A 13552-nucleotide genomic window follows, 5' to 3' on the forward strand; every position below is an offset into this window, starting at 1 on the left:
GCAATTAGGGGGCTTGCACGTCCCCAGAGAAGATAAAAGCCTGGGCTAGCATTAAAGATCTCTCTCTTTCTCCCTCCACGTGGACCACCAAGCGGGGCTGAGGTGAGCATGCTACCATGAATTGTGTCTGACTCCATTTATTTCAATACTTCTCTTCTATCTCTCATGCTCTCTATAACTTTACTATGGTCTTTACTTATTATCGTTTTACAGTTGCGCCTACTGGGCCTGTAATGATGTGTTAGGAGCTGGCTTCCCCTGACAGCCCTTGACCCTCCCACCTTTCTGTTTGCAGCCCCAGAACGAGAGCCATCTGAACCAGCAGGGGCTAACATGGCAGCTAAGAGGCCAAGAGACCTGGGCAGCCATCTAAACCCTCCGGGATGGGAGGGTTGAGCCAAGTGATCAGGAGTGGATGCAGGTTAGATGTCTACAATCTTGGCCAATGCAGGACAGCGGTGTCCTGGCACTGCAGGAGCTGGCATCCTGAAGAGGGCCACCTTGAGAGTCTCTCTGTACATCTTGGACAAAGCAGCTGTCTTTGGGGACCTGTGGCCGTAACATCATCTGTTGTCAATTTGAGGCTATTATGAGCAAAGGGGTAGCTCAGCCTGTCAATCAAGTTGCAAGGCACTAAAGAGATAAACAGCTCACTGGAGGCAGACATGCTCACTCCCTGTGACATTCCTGTGGACAAGACACATGGAGCTACTCTAGAGTCCTGGAGCTGAAGGAGCCATGTGGAGACCGCTGCCAGCACTGAGATGCTTCCACCACCACTGGATCCACAAGACTTTCCACCCACTGGCCTGTGATCATCCTGTATTCGGCGTCATTGCATGTGTGTGCGTGTCTGAAGAGGAATTTACAGGCTGGTATCGGATATATGGACTCATATTGGACTTATGGACTTGATCTGCACTGGGATGGGATGTTTTCTTACTGTTCAATGACTCTTTGATATAAAACCCTCTCTCACACACATATGAGTGTGTCTATGGATCCGGTTCTCTAGTCCACCCGGACTCACACAGGACTATTTGAGGAGGCAGATCAGCTCACAGAAGAACACCGGCTGGGGAGGGCAGAGAGAAAGATGTTTCGGGGATAAGCAGGAGGAGCCTGCAGGAAACCTCTTTTGCCTCAACCAGCTCCCAGAAGCAAGACCAGCAAACACGTGGTGCAGGATCGAGGCCAGACTTCTGGACCCCCAGCCACCGGTGGGAGCAGCAAAGACCTATGAGATCTTGTAGGGTGCAGCCAACCGCCAACACCCACAGTGATACGCAGAGCACTGTAGCTATCAAAGATTTACATTGTGCCATGAGACGGGCAGGGGGTGGGGGTGGGGTGAAAAGGTTCTAAAATTGATTGTGGGATCAACTCTCTGATGGAATTGAACTACTGAACTGAGTGATGTGTGGGTTAAGTGCCAATAAAGCTGTTTAAAAAAGAAGATTTCTACTGTGCTGAGGCATTGGCTTTACTCTGAACTAAGAAACAGGAGGAGATTCAGGGCTCAGCTTCCTTGGTGATTACAATGTGCAAACTGGAAATGACCCCTCCTATACGGAAGGAGCGCAGAGTAAGGAACCCAGGAGGGGTCTACAGTCCCCAGCTGCCTCTTTCTGGCGTGTCCCTGGGCCTGCTGCTGTCTGTTGTGGATGCAGGGTGACCCCCTAAGTACAACCAGGCTTGATTTAGCTCACTGATGGCCTTCTGAAGGACCGGGCATCTTCCTGGCTCCCCTGGTACCCCCAGGCCCTACCACCTTCCCCAGCCTGGACTGTGCACTCAAGTCACCCCAGGGTGGGTGAGGGGTTACTCTCACCATATTTCCAGTTCTGGTCCGAGCCTGTACCTCGCTCCTCTGCTCTTGGCAATTTCAATACCTTCATGGAGACACAGAGAAAGGAGAGCGATTTTATCACCTGCGGCACCGCCAGACGCAGCCCCGACACACTGTGCTGCTACCAGCGACCCAATGTTAGCGCCACCAAGGAGGTCTACAGCGCCCTGCTTGAGTCTGCCACCCTCAGCTGCTGCTCAGTGGACCCTGCGTGTGGGCAGCGGAGAGCCACTCCCCATAGGGCTTTCCAGGCTGTGACTGTCCACACAGATGGCCAGGCTTTACTTCACAGGCACTGCTGGGCGGATCTGAAGGACCAACCTTTTTGAATCACTGCCCCCACGCTGGTGGTGTACAATGAAAGGCGAAAACCACTGCGCATCGGGCTGCTGTCACCTCCCAGCAACCCTGGAGGACAGACTAGAACTGCCCCATCGGGTCTCTAATGCTGAGCGTGTTTACAGAAGCAGCCTGACTCATCTGTCTCCTGTGGGGCAGTTGGTGGAATGCTTTAAAGCCCCCGCCACCCCACCCCACCCCCTGCTCCTTCCCAAGGCAGAAGCTGAACTAGCCGTTGGATGGAGCCTGTTGAAATTGAACTAGGGCAGACGTTGCTTTGTTGTTGTTAGGGCCAGCTGAGTTGGTTCTGACTCATGGCGGCCCTGCTCACAACAGAACTGCCCGGGCCCACACCACCCTCACCATTGTTCTGACCCTTGAGCCCATTGTTGCAGCCACTGGGTCAAGCCATCTCGTCGAGGGCCCTCCTCTTTTTCGCTGCCCTTCCACTGGATCAAACACGATGTCCTTCTTCAGGGACTGGTCTCTCCTGACAATATGTCCAAAGGACGTGAGGCAGTCTCACCAGCCTTGCCTCTAAGGAGCGCTCTCCCTGTCTTTCATCCAAGGCAGAACTTGCTGGTTCTTTGGGCAGTCCGTGGTATGTCCTCGCCAGCAGTGGAAATCCATTTCATCGATTCTTCTGCAGTCTTCCTTATTCAATGTCCAACTTTCACATGCATGTGAGGCGATCGAAACTATCGTGGATTGATATTTCATGCGTATGAAAACATGCATGAATATCCTATATGGAACTACCAGGTGCACCTAAGTCTTCCAGGTAACACCCTAGTTTTTCAACACATTCTAGATCCCTTCATTGCTGCTTCCATGAAGAGGCAGTGTGGAAATGAAGAAGGCAAGCACATTGAGGCTTATTAGTAAGCAGATGCTGAACCTCTGGTGCAGAGTTCAGGACTGGAAGGACATCCAGCCCAGCACCTGGGACCCATGCAGGCAGGACCGCCAAGGTGGGTTGAGGGAGCACCTTTCTAATGCCAGGAGCCAGGCCACCTGGAAATTACCTTGAGCTACTAGAGACCCGGCTCCCTTCACCCCAATAAGAATGCGCAGGCAATGATGAAAGACAGGCAGGTTAATTTTCGAAAGAAAAAGGAGCAAGATTCCAGCCAGAGGCGGAGAAGATCCTGGGCTCTGATCTAACCCTCAGGGCAGAACTAGTGGCCACAATCCACTGGTGTGCCCTGGCTGGCCCGCTACCATTGCAAACGTGAGACCTTTCTCTCCCCTTCTTTAGGTGCACCTCCTAGGGACCACCCACCAGAGAGGGCCCGCGGGGCCACAGGCAGTTCATTGCAGGCCTCTGTGCTGACACCCCTAGCCGGCGGGGCCCCGCCCCTTACACAAGCCCGAGGGCAAGCAGCTCACACCCTGCACTGCCACGTGGCGGACAGCCTGCAAACTTGCCCCGTGGGCTGCCCACTAGCCCTCTCGCAACCGACCCACTGGGGTTGCCAGGGCCTCCAGGTCCGCAGGGGGCGGTCTCGGTGGGTAGCGGGGCCGCCAGGGTGGATGACCGCCCCGCAGCATAGCCCCCGACTCACTCTTCAGAATCCTTTGCAAATTGCCCTCAAAGTCCAGGGCCCACTGGTTGAGTGCACAGGTGGCCAGGGTCACCTTCCGGCCCATGCTGGCCTCCCTCAGTGGCACAGGTACCACAGGTCAGCCAGGCTGTCGTCGGAGCCCGGAGGCGGAGCCAGCGCCGGCCCTTCCGGCTCGTCCTACTCCACCCAGCGAGCGGACCTGAGCTTAAGCCACGCCCCCGCAGGCTCCTCCCCTCAAGCGGGCCCGCTACGCTGTGCGTCAGGACTCGCCCTGCCCAGCGGGCCTTTGGAGTTCTGCGTCAGGTCCCGCCCGTCCAGGCTGCACCCCGCCCGCCCGCCCGCCCGGCTCTCGGAGCGGGAGCTTTGTGTTGGTCCCCCGCCTCCTCGACTGATCCCAGAAGCGAAGCGTCAGATCCGCCCTCTGCCCTCCCAGCCAGGCCAAAGTGGTGCATTAGGCCCCGCCCCTCCAGGCGCCATCCAACCCGGAGGACCGCGGAGCTGTGCGTCAGGCCCCGCCCCTCCAGGCAGGCCCGCCTCTCTTCGTCCCGCCCGCGCAGTGAGGCATGGCCGCGCAGGCGCGCTGAAGGAGGTGTGGCGAGCCAGGGGTCTAGGTCCTAGAAAGATGCCCTGTGTATCACAGGGTGCTGCCCGGGCACCGCCCGGAGCATGACTCCATGCCGCTGACTCAGCGCCACTTCATAGGGTGTCCTCGGCTAGATAGCCGGTGTGGTTGTTAGGTGCCATCGAGTCGGTTTCAGCCCATAGCGAAGCGGAAGGAAATGCTGCCCATTCCTGCACCGTCCTGACAATTATTCCGATGCCCAAGCACATTGTTGCTGCAGACTCTAGGTCAATCCATCTCCTGGAGGGCCTTCCTATTTGTCGCTGCCCCTCCACCTTACCAAGCTTGATGACCTTCTCCGGGGACTGGTCTCTCCTGACATGTGTAGAGTTAGCTCAGACTGTCTGGTCATCCTTGTCTCTAAGAAGCATTCTGGAACTGCTTTTATCCACACAGATCCGTTTGTTCCTTTAACAGTGCATGGTACTTTCAGTAGTCTTCTCCAGCACCATCATTCATATGTATACCTTTGCGATGAGGTGGGCTTATTCCTGTTTGCCCTCTACTTCGCCATGCGTCATGCCTTCTCCAGCGTTTACAGCTGACGCCTTGTAAAATGTCTCTGTTGGCAGGTGTGGGCTCCCTCCGAGGTTAAATGCTGCACATCTTTGGCAGGATAGCACACTACATGTTCTTGGGGTGGCTGCCAGGCAACTGGGTACGACTTGTAAATCTGTCCTGGCACACAAAGAACAAAACACAACCCACGCTCCCAGTCTTGCTTTATCTCCCCCACTGCTGCCATGTCAGAGCACACGGTGTTGGCTGCTGTGTCTGTCATCCCTTGCTTGGCTCAGAGCATCTTCCTCCCCCTCACTGGCCCTCGCCTTCACCAAGCCCATGACCTCCTCCAGAGATTGACACGCTGGCCCTACTCTGGCCCCACTTCTTCCCAGACAGATGGGTCGGCCCTTGTAACACTCGTGGCACTTTCAGTATTCTCCTCCAGCTCCACAATTCAAATACTTCAATTCTCCTCCGGCTTCCTTAGTCCATGTGCACAACAAGCGAGTTAGACAGTGTTCTGGGTGGCCCCCTGCAGCTGATGACTGCATATGGCCTTTCAGCCCTGCCTACAGTCACTCCACACCACCCCGGGGTGGGACGATGCAAATGAGGTGCTTGTAGCTCACCAAGGGGATTGGACAGTTGTTAACCATGCAAATTAGATGCCTGCAACCCATGGGGGTAAGCTCAAAACTAACTTGCTGCCATGGAGGAGACACTGACGCACAGGGGCCCTTGTAGGATGGCGTAGAACTGTCCCTGAGGGACATTGTTAGCGGCCTGTGCATAACATAAGGAAGGAAGCACTGTGTGGTCCTGCGCCATCCTCACAATTGTTCTTATGTTCCAGTCCATGTTACTGCCACTGCGTCCAGCCGTCTCGTCAAAGGCCTTCCTCTTTTCCATCCCTCCCTCCCTACATCACTGAGCATGATGGCCTTCTCCAGGGACTGGTCTCTTCGGACAACAGGTCCCAAGTACAGGAGACTAAGTCTTACCATCCTTGCAACTTCCACATGCATATGAGACCACTGAAAACACCACGGCTTGGGTCAGGTGCACCTTAGTCCTCGAAGTAACAGCCTTGGTTTTCAACACTCTGAAGAGATCTGGCGCAGCAGATCGACCTAGTGCAACTCGTCTTTCGGCGTCTTGACTGCTGCTTCCACGAGCACTGGTGTGAAGCCACGCAAGACAAAGTCCTCCACAACGTCAACCTTTTCTCCATTGAGCAGGCTGTGACCAACTGGCCCAGTAGTGAGCATTGTGGTCTTCTTGGCCTTGAGTCACCATCCACACTGAAGGCTACAATCCTTGACTTTAATCACCCAGGGCTTCAAATCCTCATCGCTTTCAGCAAGCAAGGTGGTGTCATCTGCATATTGCAGGTAGTTAACAAGTCTTCCTCCAATCCAGAGGCCACTTTCTGCTTCATAGAATCCAGCTTCTCTGAGGATTTGCTCAGCAATGGGCTGATTACAGATGATGAGAGAACGCAACCCTGATGCACACTTTTCCTGAGTTAAAACTGTGCAGAATTCCCTTATGCTTACACAACTGCCTCTTGATCCATGTACAAGTTCCTCATGAGCACAATGAAGTGCTCTGGAATTCCCATTCTTCTCAAGGATATCCATCGTTTGTTATGATCCACAGTCAGATATTTCGGTATAGTCCATAAAACACAAGTAAGCATCTTTCTGGTATGCTCTGCTTCCAGCCAAGTTCCATCTGACATCAGCAATGATATCCCTTGTTCCACTCCCTCTTCCAAATCCAGCCTGACTCCCTGGCAGCTTCCTGTCAATGTGCTGGGCAAACCGTTGCTGGAGGATCTTCAGCAAAATATTACTGGCATGCAGTGTCAGTGATAGTGTTCTGTGGTTTGAGCGTTCTGGTGGGTCACCTTTCTTTGGAATTGGTACAAATATGAATCTCTTCCACTCAGTTGGCCAAGTAGCTGCCTTCCAAATTCCCTACCATCGAGTGGGCCCAGTGCTTCATCGACTTGTAGAAATGTTTCAAGTGTTACTCTATCCATTCCTGGAGCCTTGTTTTTGGCTGTTTTCAGGGTAGTTGAAACTTCTTCCTTCAGGACCATCAGCTCTTGCTCATATTCTCCCTCCTGAAACGGCATATCTTTACTAAAGTAGGAAATCTTATCTTTCTCCCTCCAGGTGAATGGTGGTTTCTAACTGTTGACCTTGCAGTTTGCAACCCAGTGTGTAGCCCACTGCACCCTCAGGGGCCCTCCGGTGAAGGTGAGACCATGCTAACAAGGTGTGTGGGGGTCCAGATTGGTCAGGTCAGCTTTGCACCCTGCTTTGCTTTCAATGAGCCATCCCAGAGACTAAGCCAAGGGACTTTTCCTATCACCAAGAAGAGCTGGATGCAGAGCACCCCTTTGGGACGTGGGGCCCCTGTTCTGAGCCTCTCCTAGACCCAGGAGACAGAGTGTGAGAAGCAATGTCAGAGATAGGGAGATATAGCACAAAGCAACCGCAGAGCAAGGGTGGTGATGGAACCGGGAGACTGCAGAGTCGGCGGCCCGGGGTACTTGACCAAGATAGGCGTGCTAGTCCACCCAGTCTTTGTGTGGGGGTCACAAGACCAGACTGGGGGCCAGCTGGCAGGTGGGGTACCTGCGGGCACTTGGCTGAAAAGCTTTAGGACCCTCGCCAGAGCTGTGCACAGGTTGGGAGGCTAAGGACCAGAGAGAGGCCTGCCTGTGGGCACAGCTGAGAGGTGTCAGCCCTGACTGAAGAACTGTATCTTGCGCCTTTTCTGAGCCTGCATTGTAACTCTTGCTTTCCTGGTGAACCCCTCCACTGTGGGCATGGTCTGTGTGGCCAGTGCAGCAAGTCCTGCAGCCCAGAGAGAGGCGAGAGTACCTTGGGAGGGGCCGCTCAGGCCAGAGCTGGCCAAAGGGCTGAGCGTGGAGGCGTGTCTGACCACAGCCCCACAGGACTCAGCGTGTGGCTGCTACTCCCCGTCCTCCTGCCCCCACGGGGACATGCGTCAGTCTGGGTAGACTAGAGAAGCAAATCCACAGAAGCTCCTATGTATATAAGAGAGATTTATACAGAAGCTAAGTGTACATTAAGAAAGCATCCCAACCCAGTCCAGTCCAAGCCCATATGTCCCCACACCGATCTACAAAGTCCTCCTCAAATTTGCAAATCACACCCAATAATCCGAATGCAGGAGGAGTCTCCATGCAGCTGCTCCAGCACCCAAGGCTGCATCGGGGTAGTTAGTTCCAGGATCGCTTGTTGGCCTTTAGGAGTGTTTTCCAGTCCAGTCTGTTGGGGCACCATGCCCTGGCCCCAAAGTCCACTTTCAGCATTCCCTGGGGACCTTGCCACTCCATTCCCTTGCTGTTCCGCTGCACTCCCCCAGTGATTTGCCTCGGTGTGGTGGGATCAGGTCGGGCGCAATTTCCACACTGTCTCCGGTGCTGTCCCCTGCAGGGCCATGGGTCAGTGAGGGGCATCATATCTCATAGTGGGGCCAGCCATGTGGTTCCTCTCTGTGGACTGGCTGCTCTAATCAGGAACATCATCCTCACGGCCTGGTGGACCAGGCTGTGCTCCACTCTCTCCTCCAGCCCCTTCATCTGCTCCCATGTGCTCCGATCAGATTCAATGTTGTCCTTTGAAACAAATTCTTCTGGGGGGAGGGGCAGGCATCCACTTAATATTTGGTACTGGGGCCAGCCTCCCAGACCTCGGCACTGGTTCCCTACTCCACGCCCACGCCGGAATGTTGCGTTCACACCTTGAGGCACTGGGTTGAACTGGTCCCCCTTTCCCTGTGGGGAAAAAAAAAGGTGTTTAAAAAGCAAACCCTACCGTGTGCCATTGAGTCGATGCGGCCCTACAGCGCCCTGTAGAGCATAGTGCCCAAACGTAGGTTGCCTATGACTTCTTTTTCAGGAAAAAAAAAATCACTCACTACCTGCTGGCATTGAAAAGCTTAGGTACCATAGCCCACCGCCTGGCATTTAAAAGCTTAGACCATTATAGCCCACTGTGGGGGCAAGGCCAGCACCCCACATCTAATCTCGGGTTCCATTGGCGCAACTGTACGGTTGAGATATATAAAGTATAATAAAGCCAGAGAGAGTAAGGAGAGATAGAAGAGAGATTGAAATAATGGAGTCTGACACATTTCATGGTAGCAATGCTCACCCCCTGGATGGCCATGATCTTACCAGCCAGATCAGCGCACAGTGTGGGCGGAGCGCAGGAGAGCGAGACTGAGGCGTGTCAATTTATTGCTTGCCAATGTTTAGCTGACCAAGGCTTATAGCTCTTTAGGGGGTGTGATTACAGGTAAGCACACAGGAAGGGGCTATACAATAGGCTATACAGTAATGAGAGGGGGACGATCAAGGGGTATCCACTCAATAGGAAGAGTGGGGATTGGGGGCACACCTGTGACAAGGTGGGCAGATCCTACATTTAGGATGGCAGCCTCACTTTGGATGTCACTGAGCTGGTTTGACATGTTCTCTGGCTCACTATAGAGATCATTATCAGTAGGGTGTAAACCCCACCTACAGGGACCAGACTGATGGCTGTAAACCTTTAGGGAGAAGTAGCCCATTGTCCTTTAACAGCAGGGAGTGGTCCCTACCTGTGGTGGGACCAGTCTGTAGTCTGGCAACTGACTGTCTTCAGGGAGGATGTCTCTAAGCATCTGACCTCCCATCACATGCTGGCAAACAGCCTCTAATGTTTGCCATGTCTTTGGGGGAGACAAAGCTGGGAAAAAGTCTCTTTATAATCCCCCAGCCCACCCCTTGGCATTGAAAAGCTTAGGTACCATAGCCCACCCCCCTGACATTTAAAAACTGTGGCCCATAGCCCACCCCACTGGACAAAGTGTAGGGATCAGCTTTGGCAGCCCCATAAGTTGTCCTCATGCCCCCCTCCCAGGGGTGGCACCCATTTTGGAAGTGCCAGTCGAGAGGGCTCTTGAAGCTCTAAGTTTTCAAGAGCAGCCTCATCTTTCTCCCAGTGGGTGGGTTTGAACCACCCATCTTGAGGTCAGCAGTCCAGGGCCTTCCCCACTATGCAATCAGGGCTCCCAGCTTGGATGATCAGCTTGGACCCTTGGCTGGAGGCAGGGGGGGCTGTTCCTAGCATCCGTCTCCTTCCTGGGGGCTGTCTTGAGGAAGCTGTGGAGTGCCAACATCAAAGATGTGATCCTGCTGGTGACCCCTCAGACTGACGCTGTGCCGGCTCCTGTGTCTGAGGCAGGACTGCCGACTCCATTGGCCACCAGTGTTTCTGAGCCGCCTTCCTTCTGCAAAGCACACCTTCCATTTTACCTGTTGTGTTTTTTTTTTTTAATCATGTGAGGGAGCATGGAGCAACGGCACATCACTAAGTCTGGAGTCATGATGACCATGCCCTGTCGTAGCCTGTCTACATACAGAGAGAGGAAGGCTGAAGAAGAATTGGTGCATCTGAATGGTGGTGCTGGTGGAGGGTACTGAAAGGACCATGGACTGTCAGAAGGACAAACAGGTCCATCTGGGAAGAAGTGTGACCGGAGCTCCTTAGAGGTCAGGACGATGAGACTTTGGTTCATGTACGTTGGACACGTTGTCAGGAGAGAGCCGTCCCTGGAGAACAGCATCGTGCTTGGGAAAGTCAAGGGCAGTGAGAAAGAGGAAGGCCCTCGACAAGATGGACGGACACCGTGGCTGCAACCACGGCTCGGACAGAAGCACAGCTGTGAGGATGGTGCAGGACCAGGTGCTCTTTCCTTCCGTTGGGCACCGGGTGCTGTGAGTCAGCGCCTAACAACAACAGCAACATAGAATATCATTGCCTGGGGGGGCTGCAGCCACACACACCCTTTTATGGTACGCCTGCCCACCCTCTCCGCACCCCCCCCCACTCTTTATTGTTGTTTGATTTTATTGTTATCTTGATGCAAAATCCACTTCCTTAGTCAATTCGGGTTTTAGAAAGAGGTTTATATACATCACCACAATCAGTTCTAGTGCACCTCCTCCCTCCCATATTTCCCTCCCCCTCCCCTTCATTCTTGAAGCCCTTCTGCAAACATGGTGTGAGGTGACCCCTGACCTCCTGTAGCTGCAGGAGCAGGGAAGAAGATGAATGTCAGCTACAGCAGCCGCCCGTGACTGAAGCCCATACGGCTGGGGTCAGAGGCCCCTCCTCTCACCAATCTTTCTCTGTACCGATTCTGACAGCACCCGTCCCTCCCAGGGCTCTCCTTCTCAGCTGGATTTGACCATCTATTGCCGTGGTGACAAGCACTCTCATGATAATCACAGTGGTGGGCGTATTAGGGAAATGACAGGTTATAATTCAGGATCAGGAATGCTCAGGATACAGTTCTTCCATCGAGACAGCTTCTTCTCATTCATACCTGATGGCAGTCCTCTCTCTCCAAGCCCAGGCCTCCACTTTGGCCTCTTCTGCTTCCTACAAGTGCTACTGCATTCTTTTGTCATTGTTGTCGTCGTCGTTGTGGTTGTTAGGGGCTGTCAAGTCCCTTCCAACTCACAGTGACACGAAGTACAACAGGACCAAACTCTTTCAGTTCTGCTGGTGATGGTGCTGGTGCTGCGGGCTAGGTACCAGCCTGCTAATGACAAGGCCAGCAATTCAAATCCACTAGCCCTGCTATGGGAGAACGATAATGCTTTCTGTTTCTGTCAACTCTGTGTGTCATCACTGTGGCTTTGAGTTTGGTTTGGGTTTGGGATGGTGATGAAATCACCCCACTCTGGCACTGAGTATTTCCTCCCTGGCAGCAAGTTAGTTTTGAGTTTATCCCCACAGGTTGCAGGCACCTAATTTGCATGGTTAACAGCTGTCCAATCCCCTTGGTGGGCTACAAGCACCTCATTTGCATCATCTCACCCAGGGGTGGTGTGGAGTGACTGTAGGCAGGGCTGAAAGGCATCCAACCGAGAGGCTATCTGTATAGGATTTCCCAGGCTGTAAGTCTGTGGGAGCAGACCGCCTCATCTTCCTCCCCAGGAGCGGCTGGTGAGTTTGAACTGCCAATGCAAGGTATGGGGTCAGCACTCGAGCGCCTGCCCCACCTTACCTACAGGGCCTCTTTCTTCAATCTTTCAGGGCCTTGTAGTTGTTCAGTGCCCTGACTCATATTGACCCCACGCACAAGAGAACAAAACACTCTTGCGGCGTCCTCACAATCGTTATGTTTGTACACCCTTTGTGCTGCCACTGAAGGAGGGTCTTCCTGTTCTCCACTGACCTCCCACTTTCCCAAACCTGATGTCCCCTTGTAGGGGCCTGTCCTATTGTCGGTCGGCGAGCGGTCCCGGAGAGCCTGTCACCACAGCACCAAATGGAGACCAGGTTGATTGGAGAAATTCTAGGTTTCTTTCAGTAAGCACTGACAGACGCGGAGCCCTCTGAGCTATTCCTGAGTTCAGGCCAGACCTTGCAAGCGATTATTCAAGAAACGGGCTTTTAAAAATAATTTAAAAAAATAACAGTGATTATAGGAAGAGATTAGGGATTTTTTTTTTACACTGTCACAAGATTTTGCAATGATCATCAGGCAGTGATCTATACCTACAGTTCTCCAGGGACCATAAGATCACCATCCCCAGAAGCTTAGACTAAATGTTTAGTGCCAGGGAGGGTACTTTTACATTTCGGATGTTTAACAAACAAAATCTTCAATTGTGTTATATTTCTGGTATCGGTTTTCCCTAAGCAGTCCCTCCTGACCACATGTCTAGGGCACTTGAGGGAAAGTTTGATCACCCTGGGGGCCCAGTGGGGAGGGGGGGGAGGCTGCTCACCCCAAGACCAGCGGTTGGAAACCTCTGCCCTTCCCAGGGAGAGAGAAGGCTTTCTGCACAGTCTAGGAAACCCACAGGGACCGTCCTGCCCTGTCCTGTCGGGTGGCTGTGCGCCAGAATTGCCGATGGCAATTGAGTCTGGTCTTTGGAATCTAGAAAGGCACGCTTGGTTCTCAGGCGCTTTCTGGCTGTACTTTTCCGCAGGGGCTAATCAAGGGCCCATGGGAAACCATCCACCTTCCTTGCGTGGCATTTACATAAAGTGGGCGACGGGCGTTCTCATGGGTCACTGCAAATGAAAAATGCTCATGAAAAAAGCAGGCGGTGGACTCTGGCCGCCTGGCAAGCTGCCAGCGACCCAAGACCCACCACTGACCCCGAGGGATGCCCAGGCTGGCCTCTCATGGGACAGGCCGCCAGCAGCTGCGGCGGAAGCTGCAGGTACCATTACCACCAGGTAATCACGGGAGCACAGCTTGACACCGGAGTGCGCGTTTTGAGAGCGATTGTCACTCAGCGTAACTTCCGAGGAGCGGAGGCTTCCCAAATGGGCCCGCGGGCAGCACGGGGATCAGGTACACGCGCCCGCGATCGCGCCGGCCCACGCGCCGCGCGACCTTTTTCGGTGCGACGGGTATAGCTGACAGGTTTTTAAAGGATTGGGGGGGAGGGGGGGCAAGAGGACACATCGGGCGGAAGATGCAGCTCCATGGGAGAAGCGCCCGCCGTCACTCACGCGCTTTGCCGCTGCTGATTGGTGTTCGCGATGGCCCGGAGTCAGCCCAGGGGGTGTGTCAAGGTGCTTTCACCAATAGGGGCACTCGGCTGCGGCCCCCCCGGAAGAGCCT

At 53.8% G+C, this 13552-nt stretch overlaps 1 protein-coding gene across 4 annotated transcripts in view; it reads right to left on the reverse strand.

Annotated features, from left to right (window-relative positions):
- The window catches only part of NADSYN1 (NAD synthetase 1), a 30292-nt gene extending 26183 nt beyond the window's left edge, over positions 1-4109 (reverse strand). The window contains exons 1-2 of one of the 4 annotated variants that reach the window (XM_075545223.1): positions 3754-4109; positions 1832-1892 (exon numbers count right to left, since the gene is read on the reverse strand). In XM_075545223.1, coding sequence (XP_075401338.1) covers positions 1832-1892; positions 3754-3838 — 146 coding nt within the window. In that variant the 5' untranslated portion in view covers positions 3839-4109. Of the gene's footprint in view, positions 1-1831; positions 1893-2551; positions 3458-3753 lie in introns of those variants that run through there. The other 3 variants (XM_075545225.1, XM_075545224.1, XM_075545226.1) reach the window with 3 other exon arrangements.
- Positions 4110-13552: the final 9443 nt, after the last annotated feature.

The sequence above is a fragment of the Tenrec ecaudatus genome, chromosome 4 (assembly GCF_050624435.1).
Source record: "Tenrec ecaudatus isolate mTenEca1 chromosome 4, mTenEca1.hap1, whole genome shotgun sequence".
NCBI classification, from domain to species: Eukaryota; Metazoa; Chordata; class Mammalia; order Afrosoricida; family Tenrecidae; genus Tenrec; species Tenrec ecaudatus.